The sequence below is a fragment of the Pistacia vera genome, unplaced genomic scaffold (assembly GCF_008641045.1).
Source record: "Pistacia vera cultivar Batoury unplaced genomic scaffold, PisVer_v2 Contig177, whole genome shotgun sequence".
NCBI classification, from domain to species: Eukaryota; Viridiplantae; Streptophyta; class Magnoliopsida; order Sapindales; family Anacardiaceae; genus Pistacia; species Pistacia vera.
In genome coordinates, this window is record NW_022195866.1 from 1,537,029 (window position 1) to 1,553,739 (window position 16,711).

Below are 16,711 nucleotides of genomic sequence, written 5' to 3' on the forward strand. Positions count from 1 at the left end.
ATTGGCGTTTATTAATAATGCCAGATGTAAAAATTTTGTACAAAATGAAGTAACAAGTGATGAATAGGCAAGTAAATACGAAAAATCAATCAATTTTTGTATGTACATGTAATGTTATTATTTTCTATTTTATCAATAATTGAAAAAATTATTATAAATTTGTCTTTAATATATAAAGCTCTCTATAGTCATAATGATGAGACTAACTAATTTTATTATTATGAAGAGGTTATAATTTAATGGAGGTGTAATTACAAAATCTTATTTTATAATTCATGTTTTAATAGTACAGTATTAGAATTTCAATTCATATTTTAGTAGTATTAGAATTTCAATTCAACACTCCAATTGCTTACTTTTGAAATAGATAGAAGATCTTATCTTAGAACCAATAAAGATAAGTGTCATTGATGGAACTATAAATACAATTGATACATGATCAATTAATGTGAAGCCACAGATAATTGTCAATGGTTTTAAACATTACAAAATTAGGACTCTCGATATCGATGAATTGTAAGTTACAAATAAAGTGAACGAGGAGAATAAAAGAGTCATTGCAAATTGAGTGATTAGATTCGATAACTTCACTACACTAATCGAATGGATATTAATGTCTTCCTCGATCATCCAAATGAGCAACAAATCGGGTATGTTTTAACCGAAGAAGAAATCATTGCTACAATTAGACAAAAAGATAAAAGAAATAATCATGAGGATAATAGTAAGGAATACAAAAAGTTTCGTGCTATGAAGCTTTAAACATGTTTAAGAAGCTAAAAATATTTTGGTTTCAACAAGAAGGTGTTCATGCTAGCGAGTTATTACATACTCTCATGGTAAAATATATGGTAATAACTCTGAAGTATAAATTATTGTCTCAAATAACTTTGATAAATATTTTATTTCATCAAGCCTTTAATGTAACATAACATATATTTTTTGGTAATATCCAGATAACTTTTCTTAAGACGGAAATTAGAAAAATCACAACTTATTACAAATATAAATTTATTCTTATTTATAACTATTTTAAATTAAGATTAAATTTGTTTATAATTATATAGAGTTTATTTTTATATAAAATATCACTGTAAATATGTTTTACCGTAATAATAAAGCAAAATTTAAATGTCTAAAATATTAAAAAATTGAGATAGAATTATTTCGAAGTGTTTTTATGATAATTACCAAAAATTTGAACAACTGTCTTCTTCCTTCTGAATCGGAGGCATTGAAAGCCAATTTTTGAGCACAGCAAAGTAAGCCACAGAAAACAATTTCTATTTCCAAATCTTCACCAATTCACTGACATATTAAAACAAAGTAATCTTTGTTTTCGATTGAATCTCTTCCTCTATTCTTACAATCATATTTACAAATGTCTAGTCACGTTCTTGAATCTGCCCAAAAGCCGCAACTACGTAAAGCCTTCAAGCTCCTCAAAACCCACGCTTGTAAGGTCGCCAATTTCACTCTCCAGTGGCAAGACCTTGAAGACCATCTTCGCTTTATAAACTCCCTAATCGAATCCAAAATCCAACTCCAACAAAACACCATCGAAAACACACAAAACGACAATAACCCAGAAAGCAAACCATTAGTTTCAACCCAAAACAACAAGAACCCAGATGCTGAAATCAGCAATGAAGAAAAAACTGAAACCCAAACAAGTTCTTTACCTGTAAAGAATGGAAAAGAACTAATTTTGTACATTAAGGTACATAGAAAAGATGTGGGTAATAGATTGTATTGTTTGTTTAAGGCTGTTGATGATCCTGGGAAATTAGTACTTGAAGCTTTACAAGAGTCTTATCCACCTGGTTTTAGTAAAGGCGAGGCAGTGGATTCTGAGATAAGGAGGAATTTTGTGGTGTTGTTGGAGGAGTTTGGGAGAGTGAGAGACAGGGTTGAGCCACATGTGAGAGAGGAGGCAAAGAGATTAGCTGTTGAATGGAAAGGGAAAGTGGAGAATTCATTGGAGGCTTTGGGGTTTTTGCAGCTTTTGATTGGTTTTGATTTGGTGGGTGAGTTTGATTCTGATGAAATTTTGAAGCATTTTGATAATGTTGTTATGCGCAGAGAGGCTCCTGAATTGTTAAGGGCTCTTGGGTTTGCTCATAAGGCTTCTGGTATGGTTTTTGTTTGTCCTATTTTGTGTTCAGCTTTTTTTATTTCATGTAGCTTGTTCTGTTTATTTATTTATTTTATTTTTTGTGGAGTTTAGGAACCATGCTCTGATAGTGGAATACTGGGATTTTTGTTTTTGTTTTGGTGGATTTTGGTGTCTTTGAGTTTGGGTTTATGTAGACAGTATTTATAAAAGGCATCAGGTTATGTCAATTACCTAAGGGCAAATGCATGAGACATTCATAATGATATGTTATGCAAATGCAACCAAGAGGTTTTATGTCACTATGAGTTCTCACTATTTTCATTTTCTTCAGAACTTGTAAACTTCTTTTGGCTAGGACTTTCCTTTCTACTTTCTTGTGTTATCAGTAGGCTTATGTGAAATGGCAATCTTTCTTGGCATACTTTGTGCATTGTCGGCTTGGGTTCTTGTTTTAAAGAAATTTGATTGATTTTTCTGGAATGTAACTTGATGTCATTTATACCCTATTGGATTCTATGTTTATTCTAGCACTTATGTTGTATGAAGGAGTGCTTTTCTATGTCCCTCTTCTTTATAAAAACAAATTATCGGTCGATGTCACATTGAAAGTCTTAAAGACACTTGTGAATCGTAAATGATGAGTATTCACAAGTGGGGTTTATTGTTTCAGTTATATCGTCATCTTCTGTTTTGGAGTTGATATGACAAATCTTTTCTTTTACTTGTTAGTCTTCTGTTATCTTTTGAAACTGTCTGATGCAAATACCAATGTTTTTTTGCTTGTGGCAGAGATTATCCAAAAACTGATCAAAAAGTACCAGCAACTTGAGGCTATTAGATTTATATATGAATTCGATTTGGTTAAACAGTTCCCTCCAGTGCCCCTGCTTAAAGCCCATGCTAAGTATGCCAAGGAGGTCGCAAACAAGATTCGCAAACAAGGAAATAACTCACCTAAAGCACAGGTATGGTTGCCCCATGTTTCTCTTTGTCATTGTGTTCTTCCTAGTTGAAGATCAATTTGCCTTCTTATTCCATGTGTTCAATTCTCACAGGATGATGCCACAAAGAGCGAAATAGCTTCTCTAAGAGGAATGATAAGATTCATTAAAAATTACCAGCTTAGTTCCCAATACTCGCCCAAGATCCTTAGAAATCACATTCAACGACTGGAGAGACAGAGAAAAGAGAGCAAGGAAGACGCAAAGGTCACTGTCTCTAATGCTCAGTCCCAGCAACAGAAAGGAAATAAACGTACATCCCCTGCTTCCAAGGCTCAGCAGAATAGGAATAAGTGGCCACGGACAGTTGCTGCAGATGCTTCTGCCAATACATCTCAGGCAATTCACTCAAAACAACCATCTCACCATCAGCCAGCTAGCTTGTTTGCAGGTCAAGGTGCACAACATTCAACCCCATCAGCTGATATAGATGCACCATCAAAAGATGTCGCATATGCTTATGGCGGTGCTGCCTCCAATGTTCAATCCATACAACCATATCCTAATCAGCTGTCGGATCCGTTAACACGTGCACGATGTTTGGCCCCATCTTTGGAGAAGTACCATATTGCAGGTCTGGATGGACAAGCTTCAGCTGGAATTGATGCGCTATCAAAAGCTGACTCGTATGCTCATGTTGGGGCTGACTCCTACTCTCACTCGGTACAACCGCCCCTTGGTCAGTCAACAGGCTTGTTACCAGGTGCACAAGATTTAATCCTGTCGTTGACGAACTACCTTTCTGCTGTCTCCATGCCTGTTACCTCATATACAACCACGGCACCTGGACCCTATGGATTGGTGGGCTCTGCTGCTGTCCCCCCACATATGAGCTCATCCCTTGGAACATATGATAGGACTGTTCCTGCAAATGGGAACTCTGGGCAGTTTGGATTGGATAGAAGCCATGCACCATTGAACTTTGCTTCTAATGCAAACACCAATGTGTCTGCCCCGTATTACCATGGGGACCTGCAGAGCTCATATATGTATTACAATAGACAAGCATCTTCCAGTAGTGCGGGCATGGCTCCAAATACAAGCTCGAATGCATTTGGTTATTATGATCGGCGATTATCCACTAGTGGTAATTTTGGTTTGTCATCTGAATACCCACCATCAGTTTATCATCCTTAGTTATTAGTTTACCAGCCTTATTCTCTTTTGCATACTTAATACATTTTTAATTTTACTTCTGTTTATGGAGTAAATAATCCGGGATCTTAGGATCAAGATTGATTTGCCAATACTAGTAATCCGAATTAATGTTTTTAAAAACCAACCTGGGGCTAAACCTGACAAAGAAGTTGGGTCTCGGATTGATAGGTTTAACCAATTTGATCCTTTTGTCAGTTGGGTCTCGGATTGACAGGTTTAACCAATTTGACCGATGGGTCAAATCGGTGACCTGTCACATAAAAAAATTTCAAAATTTTTGAATTTGGCGCACGTCAGCATGCATCAACGTTGGCCTTCTTTCCCCTTTCTTTGATTGTTTTCTTACCCAAAATCATTGTCGTCACCACCATTGGAATCCCATCCTCTCCTCTTAAAAACTATATCATTTATCCTCTCTCATCACTCGCCGATCGTCGGCTGCGAAAAATATGTTTTTCTAGTTGTCTTATACTAGATTTTGACCGTTTTGAGTGACGATGGCTCCAACCACCACCACCCTTATTAGACTTATCGGTACTCCCTTACAAAACCCCCAAAGTTCTCAAGTCATTCCACCCACCAATTGTCGGCAATTAGAAGCTAGGGTTTCGTTGTTTCTTGGCCAAATTTTGGCAATTCCGGCAACTAAAACTTAATCGGAAACCACCTCCATACTCACCGTGATCCGCCCTTCAAAACCCCCTCATGTTTGGTCATCGAACGCATCAGTTGAAAGTCGTTTTCTGGTGTCCGATTCACCCGATTTTTTCCAAAAATCGGTTGGACCAATGGTTTGCTACATATCATCGGTCCAACCTCGGGTGAATGCTCCTCCTTGGTTTTTAGACTCTCTCGGTCCGGCTCATCAGCTAGGTCCTAATCAAACCAGCTGGACAAGGCCAAGTTTTAAAACAATGATATGAATAATGAGTACTTTACTTAGAAATTTCGAATTTGGCCTGCTTGTGGGCAGATGAACATTGTTGTACAGAGCAGAGATAGATTTTTGATTATTACTCTTTTGTGTTTAAGAGATAATTATTTCAATGTCAATTAAACAACTTTTTTAATCAGTAAAATAAAGAGCGACTAAATTAATATTAAATTAAATAAAAATTTAAGATGCAGTTCAACCCTTTAGAATTTTAACTGATTAGATGATTCGGATACCATGTCTTCAGTAAAGTGGAGTTCTTGCCTTTCTATTTCTTACCTTCTAATTTTAGTTACCATATCATCATCATCAATCTCGTTGTGGTGCTACCAAACTTTACATGTTACAAAACCTTCCTTCAAGTTTCAGTATAAGTTGATCAAATCTCTGAGAGAACTCTTAACCATTTTAAGTGAACAAAAAATTTATCTGCAAATAAATAATTTATTAACTATGGGGATGTACTGAATCAATTAGAGAGATGAATTCACTACATCAAAGCTTTTATAATAAAAAAACCAGCTGACGCCTTGAAGCAAACTGAAGGTTAAAAACCCAGTACCTGATGCGACGAAAATGCAGAAAATAAACTCCAAACCTGTGAGTATGTAGCTTTACAAATTCTCAAGAGATTTATTATTTAATCTATAGATCATTTGATAATATGAAATGAAGGCATTACATCCTGGTCAATTCAGTACAATAAATTATATGTTTGCCAATTGCCACACATGCACCCTGACAACTTCACTCCACATCAAAAGAAACGCGAGAAAAATTTTGATGCTGATGAGTGAGTAAATAAAATGAACTTTGTTATATATATATTACACAGCAAAAGAAATCTTTACAAAATATGATACACGGCACTCTCGAAATCCACGCCAAAAGCTTATCCAAAGCATTTGCAGGTTTTAAGTGATGTTTATGTAGCTACTCTTGACTTCAGGATGCATATTACTTACAGCTTTTGTACATCTTTTCGTGGGGTTTTCTTCTTTCATTGTCGTTCATGGACACTCCTTTCTGTTGGTGAGCCAGGAACATAGGGAACAAAACCCCGGCCACCAAACACAGGTCGCATGAAGTGATCGTCAAATTTGCGCCAGTAATAGTGAACAGTGTGTGTAGGGGTTGTCAGAAGTGCTCGTATGCTGCCTGGACGTATGAAAGCATTGCCAACGGCGTCAGTGTACGAGTCCTGTTGGCCTCCCAAAAGTGGCACTACAATTGATTTTGGAGAAGATGGATCTGATAATACCGAGTTTGTATGTTTTGGTTGAGGCAGCAGGAATCTTATAAGAGGTTTAGTCAACATACCAAAAACCTGAACATAACCAAAATGCACGATGAGTACAAGCTACAAGAATTTGAACATTTTATGTATAAAAGATGTAGAAAGATTTGATGGGCAAGCACAATTACGCCCACAGCATGAATCATTTAAGTGATTAGTTTTACCATTCCTCATGCATTGAAGAACAAAAGTTTAAAGCTCATATCACTGGTCCAGTACTTGATAAAACACATTTATTAACAAGTCCAAATGTCTTACCACTGTACTGACAAGAACAACAGTTATAGTGCTGGTGATCATGATAGCATTCGCTCGCAACTGAGTGTGGCCTGACCTTGTAAACTGCATTATTGTAAGTTTAGAATATAATCTCATCTAGACAATTCAACTAACTTCTAACACTTTAAGAGCCATAAATTTAATAGGAAAAAAACTGAAAACTGTTTGATTTGTAAGCATTTTAAATTCATAGAAAATAAGATCTATACCTGATTATAAGCAAGTGCCATAGACACAGCACCTCTCATGAGACCAGACCACCATATCACAACCTGAAATGGTGAGTATGAGTGCAGGATCATGAAACCTTAAAGATTTATTAGGAGGAAGAAAATTTATATCATGTGATAAACGGAAAACATACTTGCTGCTTAAAGCCAATCTTCTCAGTGGGATTTTTCTTAGCTAAATTTGTCAAAAAGGATAGGGGGAAAACAAAAGCTGCTCGTCCAGCCATAATCAGACCAATCAGCACTGAGCTCACTGCAACAGATGTTCCAGGGCTGCAAATATGAAGTTGACCACCAGATATTAAAGAGATAATTAATGTTACATAACAAGGCAGTTATATGGTGAAATTGGTCCAAAAAATTAACTGTAAATAAAAAAGATGATTGAGCATTAATTACCTATCACTAACAAATTTCCACTTCTCAATGTCCAGGGCATCCATACCAACATACAGGAAGATAAAAATCTCAGCAACAAAAGACAAGGTTGCAAAAGAGTGCCTGTAATTAGATTGAGCATGGAGTTAAAGAATGAGGCCTGTGACCAGATCTTTCAAACTGTATGTATCAACAGCCTAATATGGATAAGACATACTTGGTAGTGACTCTTGAACTCTCAGTCACATTGTGCCAGGTGTAATGTGACATCACGATCCCACAGAAAAACACTGTAAGAATGCCACTCAAATAAAATAGCTGCACGAGACAATATTAACATCACTGTTACAGGACACAAACACATATCCTCTAAGGAGAAATCAAAAAGAGCCTTCAGAAAATTGCCCAAGAAGTTCTGGAGAAACATACTTCTGCTAGCATATATGAAAGGTACGCCATGAGCATCATGAGAGCAACTTCACGATCTGTTGAGTGCCTGCATCATGACAGATATTCAGTAGATCAGGCTCTTAGTTTAGTTCTGTTCTGAGGGATAGTGAAATCTCTCGAACTTATACAAGTATGAGTAATAAAAAAATGATTAGATAAATCTGGTGCAAAAATTATCAACATTGTAAACAATGAATTTCGGTCTTATTGAGAATTTGCTTCACTAGATATTACATGTTGCCATAGCAATGTAAACGAAGGCAGACCTAATAGTTACCATAGCAATGTAAACGAATTCAGACCTACTAGTTGCCATCAACCTTGTCTGATTTAACCAAGAACCTATATTTAGCCAGTTGGTTCTAAGTTCATAGACTTAGCATATTGCAGTAGGTACTAATAAGATCAGTCATATAGATTTAATACGTATAATGTAATGGGTATGAATGTCTGCGTAGAAAACATATGCCACACAAAGGCGCTAGACAAGTTTGTCATTGACATGAATTGTACCCTTCCAACAAAAGTAAAACTGTGATATTTAACCTCAAATTCAAGAAACTTAGGGGGACTACAAAAATTGGAAACATAATGAGACAAAATCAAAAGCGTAGATATCAACAACATTATACCTGCCAATATATAGCTTTTTGATAACGTAAGCACTAAGCAGTCCAGTCTGCAAGAAAGCCAAAGAGGTAATACTTTGTAAAATCATAAATCTATTATTCACATGTACACAAACGAATAAGCGAGGGACTTACAAACACCCCGAGCATAGTGCTTGTGAAAAATAAATAGAAGAAGTTGCCAATAAAGTGAAAAGCTGTTCTTGTGTTGATATGAGTGAGGTCAAAGCTTTGGATAGCATTAAAAAGCACTACAGATGTAGCATCATTGACAACACCCTCCCCGAACACCAAACTATAGAGTAAAGGTGTCTCATCCTGATTGAGCACCTAAAAAACCAAATTGAACAGATCTAATTTTGTAAGTGTTATGTAATTTAATTGATTAAAAAAAAAAAAACTATAGCAACTTTGATATATGACATACCTGCAAAGTGCAAACAGAATCCGTTGCAGCAAATATTGCACCAATTGCTGAAAATAAAATATTAGAAGAGTCAGAGACCAAACAGGAAAAAAAGTTACCATAAAAAAAAGAAAAAAAAAATAAGGGTAAGAGATAAAGGTAATACCTAAATAATCCCCTATATCCAATGTACCAATATCCATTTGTTTAAAGAACTGAATAACACCTGTGTCAAGCATCAAGGCACAATCACAATGAGCATAATCAAAGTAAAAAAAATGTGTTATTAATACCAACAGAAATTTAAACATCCACAGAAAACATTATCAATCCTTTCTCTTCTCATAATTTTTCCCCTTGAACATAAGCAGGCCCAAAAGGAAACTAGAACCAATAATAAACCTCTAATCTCTTTTTTCCAGCCTCTTCTGGTCAACAATTAAATTTGATTTAAACATGTATACATATGAATTTTGCAGTCCTCTTCATTTAGAAAGTCAAAGCTTATAATGTGAAAGTCCTGATCCCCCTGCACATGTTGAAAGTACTAATATCTATTTACGTATGCAGAAACAGCAAGGAATGGAAAGTGGTTAATTAGATTATATAAGTTATCATTTGCATATTAAAACAATGACATGATTGACCACTGATCACATAAGGCAAATAAAAAGCAAACAGAACCAAATCTGTGCGCCTGTTGTACAACTGAGGAAACTGGACTAATCAAGCACAAAAAGAATCAACAAATTCCTTAAGGTGTCCTAACCTTCATACTAACCAAGAGGCATTATGCACAGTAAACACAAATGAAAAAGTTGATGAGCATACCTAGTGATATGATGGTACAGCTTATTAACGTACCAACTGCACCAAACAACATAATGGTTATGAAATTACGAAAAAATTGCTTCTTTTTCACTTGAAACCTGGCACAGAAAACAGAGACAGAAATCATACACCAGGCAACAAATCAGCCAAGGAAACCAAACTAAAATCAATCCAAAATTAGGTTTTTTTTTCTCTCACTAAAAATTCAACGAAGATCAATAACACAACAAACTCACCCTGCATTAAATATGATAGGCGGCAAAAGATATATAAAGAACAGATCTTCACTGAAGACTAACAGATGCGAACTTTTACCACCGCTAATCAGCAAAATAACTACACCTGTACAAAGACCCTGCCACCACCAACTCACATCAATTAGTGAACCAAATCAAATACACATACAAACAAAAAATTAAAAATCTTAGATTTTATACACAAAATGCACTCATTTAAGCTTAATGCAATCACCACAGTCAATTAAAACCGCAACAGAATGTACATTCACCGATCGAGTAGCTCACATTAATCAAAATACTTAATCAAGTGGAGATCTATGTTACTGGCTGCATGATATTACAGGGCTAAATATAACACAAAAATAATAACATTGATAACATTGATCAAACATGCATTGTATATTACCAAAATGGTGTTATATAAAGTTCATATTTCATTACTACTATAACTGACATTGCAGGTTACTAATACAATGTTATGATTCATCAAAATGAGGCTGTGTCTAACATATCACATTATCGTTACTGGAATTTCATCTCATAACATTTCCTCAAAATCAAATATATAACACAACCTACAAAGCTTCATTTAATCCTACCGCAAGCAATCAATAGAATTGATTAAAAAAATGAAATTCAAGTGAAGTATAGGGAACTTACTATGACAAGGGCAGTAATGGACTCATTCATCCAGCGATTCTCTTCAAGAAGATGACCAAGCACAATACAAGCACAAAGAAGCGCCACGAACAGGTTCATTGAAACCACAGAGGCGTGGTCAGAAGTGGACACCATTTGCAATCTCCTCGCAACTGTATTCAATACTTGATCCATTTTGCAACTTGCTCCTCTTTCTCAATCAATTAATCCACAAGAACAAGAACAATAACAGTTACAATTAACTTTACTCTTTCACAAGAAGGAGATTCTGATTTTAACTATCTGCATTGAAACCAAAAACACAAAACAAAGAATAAGAAAATATGCACTAAACTCAGATCAACAAATGCAATAATTATACTAATTTTTACATGTACTAGACTTGTTCCTATAAACGAAGCTTCGAAGCACTGACTAGGACACAAAGAGACAACCAGATTGGATGATTCTTAAAAGAGAAGAAAATTACAAAAAAATTATAAATTATAAATTAAAAGTTTTCTGTGCTCAAAGTGGCTAAAAACAAAAACCGAAACGAAAATTTGTAAATTATTACGCCAAAAGTTATGTTTGGTGACTGAGAAAACCTTTTCTACTATTTTTTTTTTCTATTTTTAAAAAGTGATAAATTACAAATTTCGACACAGAAAATTGCTCAATCAAGCAAAATTGAAAAAAGATTTCATGAATAAGTAATCATTAAGAGAAAATCGTTCCGTTAATTAATTCAGCTAAGATTAAATACTCACATATGTTTGGTTGGCGAGAAAATCTTTTCTTTCCCTTCTCATTACAAGAGCTCAATGGACGAACCCGACATTATTAACCGTAATTAAAAACTGAATATATAAATACTAACAATATATTCAGCTCTCAACTCGAGACTTTGGAGACAAAACTTTGCTTAACGAGAAATGTTCTTTATTTTAAAAACTGAAAATTCTGGAAAGAGAGCGAGGAATCAGAAGGGGAAAAGGCGTGTAGTTCGGGACTTCGGGTAACGGAGAGAGAGAAAGACAGTCAAGGATTCTATCACCTGCAGTTTTACAACTGTAAATTATCAGCATGTAAATCGAGAGCGTAGATTTTGTTTATTAGGCACACGTGGAGCGGATCCGATTGGTATTGGAGTTTGATTAGTATATGATCGGGTGTAGGGTAACTTGGAGTGGAAAGAGTTACGCAGCCTTTGGCGGTACGTCACTATATTAATACAAATTTTACAACAAATTTATTTAGTTAGAAGATAATCAGTAAATAATTAATAAATATTAATTATATACTTCTGTCTAAATACGGTATTTGGATAATTATAAGATATTTTATACAGATATATACCATGAATTTTAGGTATTTATTTGTTAATTTGTTTCATGTTATAATTGAGTTAGGATAATTCATACTATAGGATAAATAAGGATAAAGTTTTTGATAATGGTTTTATTTTTATTTAATGTTCCAAAAAAAATGATTTCCATACAATTTTATACCATAAATTTCTTCTAATTTTTTATTAAGGAATTTATGGTAATTAATAATATAAAATTTTTTCATGAATTATGGAATTTATCATGATTAAGAGAATATTAAATTGATGAATTGAAGATGGATTAGATAAAGTTAAGATAAGTTACGGATTAATGAAGAGAATTTAGATAAATAATAAATTTGATTGGAAGTAATAATTGTTAATAAAATAAAATTAAAAATTAATAGCTCTAAGTAAGTAGAATAACATTCAACATAAAACTCTTTAAATGAAATATTAGTAGAAAATGATGTGTCATAATTACCTTAATCTATGGGCCACTAGATGACCCATTTCGTGTTTCATGAGCAATACTTTAATAAATAATTAAATACGAGTCTGATGTTGATAGATTGTCACGGATATAGGATCCATACATCTACTGCTTTCTCTTTCTTTTTTCTTTATAAAATTTCGTTCATTTATCCTTTGCTAAAGTTCATAATAATGTAACTCTGCCAACTGACACCGAAACTTTATAATTTCTAAATTCTAACATAAGCTTTTAATAAATATTTATAAATTATTTTAATGTTAATTACTTACCATATTCAAAGGATTAATTTTATAAAGTATGATGTTATTAATTGTGATAGACCAAAAGAGTTTGTATCGAATTCGGATTAAAAGAAAACTATAATATAAATTGAAATTATAGAGCTTATGAGGTTGTTGTTATGCCACGTTATGAAAGAGAAATAGAATCTTGCCGCTGTGGTGAGAACTTTAAGCCCAGTTCACATGTTTAAAGTTAAATGTCTAACCATACTATTAATTGTTTGAATTTAATCTTACAAAAGGACACGTCACCATTACTAATTTGAGATTGCAACTATGGTTTTTGGATGATTGAAACCTTTTAAGTTTACATGTTAATCATTGGAGGATTACATTGAAAATTGAAAAAGAATGATACATTGACATTAATTCATAAGTAAGTTTAGTTTAATATTTTTGCTTTAGAAATTTTGAAGGCAAATACATATTAATTCATGTGTTTGGTAAGGGTTATTTTGATAATATCATCTTATATTACTTATATTATCTTGTTTGGTTATTAAATAATAAGAGATTTTGATAATCTTTTAAAATCAATAGTAATTATATAAATGGTAATCTAAATATAACTATTTTCTTAAGTATTTTAAGATTATTTGATAATCTTATTTTTGTTATTATTTTACCCTTTATTGATAAAATTTTAGGATAATAATGGCTCCGTTTGGTTCCCTTTTGGGAATACTTCTATTAGTATTCTCAATAAAGTTAAATTGTAAAATGTCATTATTCTCAAAATATTATTCTATATTTTGAAATTTCTTTTAAACCTCATAAATTTGTTAATTTAACTAAACACCCCCAAATATTTTTTAAAAAAATTGCAAAAACACTCCGACCACCCTCCGACGGTGGTGGCCGGCTGTCCGTATTTAATGGGTGGGTTGGGAGTGTTTTTGTTAACTTTTAATATTTTATTATAGGGGTATTTAGTAAATAAACAAACATAGGGAATATTTTTATTAATTTCCAAATCCTACATCTTAATACCCGCCCAATTTAACTTTTTAAAAAAGATTATTCTAAAAACTATCAGAATAATAAACCAAATGGAGCCAATGTCTTTCTTTTGAAATTAATTTACATGAACCTGTCATTACAATTTTATCCTTAATTAATTAAGTTTTTGGACAATAATACTCTTGTATTTAAAACAAATTGCAAGCCACCCAAAACCATCACTACCCGCCAACTATCATTGTCGACAGCAAGCTACTATCGCTAACCAACATCATCAGAACAGTGCACAACTGTTCGATCGTGCGTCGATCTGGCCATTAACTACAACCAGAATCTAACCATACATCTAATCGTTAACAGTCAGATCTATACACGATCAGTTAGATCCAAACGCACTCTTAGCTGTTTTGACGACTTATTTATTTTTTATACATATGTTGCGATTAATAACTAATTTGAAAGAACAATTGCAGCTTGAATCATATTTATAATAATCAACAATAATGGACATTTATTAGCAAGAAAAAACAAAGTTGTAACATGCGGAATTATATTATTATGTCTATGACTATGAATATATTCTAAATAATTCGAATAGATTGATTTGATAGTCCAACAAAAATTATACAATAATAGATCCAAAGATATTTATAATTTATTCTTCCCATAATAACTCTAACAATGCAATGTGTTATTTATAGTTTATATATTTAATATAATGTCTCATACTTTCATATTTTTGTCATAAATTAGTTTATAGTAAAATTAACATCATATGTTGAATCTTAATACACAAAAACAAGAGAAAGAAAAGCCAACATAAATCATATACAAATTAACCAATAAAGATTTTAAAGATATTCAACTTTTTTCCACCTTTAATATGAATAAGAACCATCATAAATTACAAGACACGATGAGTAAAGTTCCGATGGACGTCGAGTCAGAAACCAAACGCAGCATTGAGCAGTAAAAATTATAACGTAACACATACATAATATATCATATAAATATCTAGATCTAATAAACTAATTATTTTTTTTATCCCAAAAATGAAGTGTGGATATAAAGGTGGGAGTCATGAGAGAGCGAAGGATATCATTTCATGCACATTGTATTTGAATTCATTGTATGCTTATAAGATTCATAAATCACATAGAACAGGTTAATTTTTCTTTCATCTTAATTTTATGAGCCCTAATATAATTCATGTAAATTCAATTAAAACGGTCGAGAAACTTGATTACAATATAATCCTTCATGAAAATTACTAAAGAGAGTATAAATTCATTGTTATTAACTTTCCACGTGTTAACTCTTGTATTATTAATGTAAACATTTTATTTTGCATTCTAATCATAAACCCTAAACCAAATTTTACTTTGTAATTACAAAACCCTAATCTTAGGGTTTTTTTTTTTGAATTTTTTTGAATTTTCTTCAATTTTTAAGTGATCTACACTTCTTCAAAAACAAACTAATTATTTGCTTCATATCATGAGTCTACTATTCTTACCAAGTTTCCAAAATCTGAAGTTCTATTTGATGTTTTTTGTATTGATAATCTTAACAACATATCACTTAATAGAAATAAGTTTAAGTCCTATAATGTTTCAAATTAGAAGCAAGAATTGTCTTAAAAAGAAGAGAAATTGTTAGAGAGAAACTAGTAGTTTTGAAAAATAAAAAACTTTAAATTATATTAAGTAAAAGGTTGATATTGTCTTCAAAAGAAGACTACATAATTGAGAAATTATAAGATACAGAACGAAAATATAAATATAAGAGTTATTTTATAAATAAGTGAGGTTTGTTTAGATATTTATGTATAATTATAAATATCTAAACGAACCTTAATTACACGTTAATATATCATTAAATATTACTTTAACTTTGGAATCATTATATTAATTGATCATTAATTATAAGTTAACATTACCTTAATTATAAGTTAATATTAAATTATTAATGTTTAATAGATAATGTAAATAAAATTTAGAAATTATATATAAAAAAGTGAAAACTTATATTCATAAATAAATAAAAATAAAAATAAAAATTGTATTTAAAAAACCATACAAATTGAAAAACCGATGATGTCGTCAACCAGTTGTCAATGATTGACCAATCAAAATCGTCTTTTGTCACCGAAGCACATTTGATGACACTATCAGTATTAACAATAAAACTATACTTACAAAGATTTCTATGTAAAATAAGTTGGTAAAAAATGAATGGAATAGTGAAATAAAAGTCAAATTAATTATATTTACTCTTGAGTAATGCTATTTGTATACAAAGAGAGTTTGTACAAACTTACGTGGTATACCATGTGAGTGCCACGTGATACAAGGATTCACATAATATTAATGTGACATTAAGTTTGTACAAACCCTAAACCCTAAACTTCATTCATTTTTTGTCACATCACTTTCTATGAAGATCTTTGTAAGATTTTTTTGTAAGTGTAGTATTGCTTCAATATTAATATGAATCTCTCTTGTCACGATCTATTCATCTATGTAAGTATCCATTAAAACACAAACATATATATATATTTTTTTTTTTTGGCTGTATTGAGATAAGAAAGTGTTGAATGTTTTTCTCTCCTATTGTGAATAAAATATGATCTTTTTACCAGTGAAAGTTATTTAGTTGAATAATGTTACATATACAAACTATTTATATAAACTATTCCATACAAATTAATTTAATTTTTCTTTAATTTAAAATATGATGGATTTAATGAAATTAGTTAGTTTTATTTTGGCATATTTTGTTAAATTATCACATAATTGAATTCTTCATTCTTGCAATGCTTATCAAGATTGATTACGAATTGGGTTCCTCCCACATCTTAGGTGTGAATAATAACATTATACAACCGCTAGCATATACATGTATAATATTTTGTATTATAATGAATCATGTAAATATACAAGTAATTTACACTTACATGAACCACAAATGGATTATATAAAACTTGATGAAGTGATCGATTTTGAAGTATCAATGAATAAATAAAGTATGGTCTCAAATGTTTTTAAAACGACATCC

General features: G+C 32.2%; 2 protein-coding genes across 3 annotated transcripts; one reads left to right on the top strand and one right to left on the bottom strand.

Annotated features, from left to right (window-relative positions):
• Positions 1–1,190: 1,190 nt before the first annotated feature.
• LOC116126206 (FRIGIDA-like protein 2) lies at positions 1,191–4,274 on the top strand. Its single transcript, XM_031411913.1, has 3 exons — positions 1,191–2,132; positions 2,906–3,081; positions 3,172–4,274. The coding sequence occupies exons 1-3, from the start codon at positions 1,382–1,384 to the stop codon at positions 4,252–4,254; spliced, it is 2,010 nt and encodes a 669-aa protein (XP_031267773.1). The 5' UTR covers positions 1,191–1,381; the 3' UTR covers positions 4,255–4,274.
• Positions 4,275–5,839: 1,565 nt separating this feature from the next.
• On the bottom strand, positions 5,840–11,624 carry LOC116126176 (sodium/hydrogen exchanger 1-like). Of its 2 annotated transcripts, XM_031411879.1 has the most exons (15): positions 11,358–11,624; positions 10,609–10,890; positions 9,946–10,064; positions 9,710–9,807; positions 9,045–9,104; positions 8,900–8,946; positions 8,608–8,802; positions 8,476–8,522; positions 7,823–7,889; positions 7,611–7,711; positions 7,415–7,516; positions 7,150–7,288; positions 6,995–7,057; positions 6,765–6,848; positions 6,210–6,536 (listed from the first exon to the last, which is right to left on the bottom strand). In XM_031411879.1, the coding sequence occupies exons 2-15, from the start codon at positions 10,780–10,782 to the stop codon at positions 6,210–6,212; spliced, it is 1,623 nt and encodes a 540-aa protein (XP_031267739.1). In that variant the 5' UTR covers positions 10,783–10,890; positions 11,358–11,624. The 2 variants fall into 2 exon arrangements, with proteins under 2 accessions (XP_031267740.1, XP_031267739.1); XM_031411880.1 differs by lacking the exon at positions 11,358–11,624 and having other exon boundaries at positions 5,840–6,536; positions 10,609–10,782.
• Between the last annotated feature and the right edge of the window lie 5,087 nt (positions 11,625–16,711).

Excerpts from the sequence above, each read along its gene's own strand:
- LOC116126206 (XM_031411913.1), top strand. The coding sequence starts at position 1,382 with ATGTCTAGTCACGTTCTTGAATCTGCCCAAAAGCCGCAACTACGTAAA. Across the intron at positions 2,133-2,905 it reads GTTTGCTCATAAGGCTTCTG|AGATTATCCAAAAACTGATC; the intron begins GTATGGTTTTTG and ends TGCTTGTGGCAG. Across the intron at positions 3,082-3,171 it reads ATAACTCACCTAAAGCACAG|GATGATGCCACAAAGAGCGA; the intron begins GTATGGTTGCCC and ends CAATTCTCACAG.
- LOC116126176 (XM_031411880.1), bottom strand. The coding sequence starts at position 10,782 with ATGGATCAAGTATTGAATACAGTTGCGAGGAGATTGCAAATGGTGTCC. Across the intron at positions 7,712-7,822 it reads TTTCATATATGCTAGCAGAA|CTATTTTATTTGAGTGGCAT; the intron begins GTATGTTTCTCC and ends TGTCTCGTGCAG. Across the intron at positions 6,849-6,994 it reads TGGCACTTGCTTATAATCAG|TTTACAAGGTCAGGCCACAC; the intron begins GTATAGATCTTA and ends ACAATAATGCAG.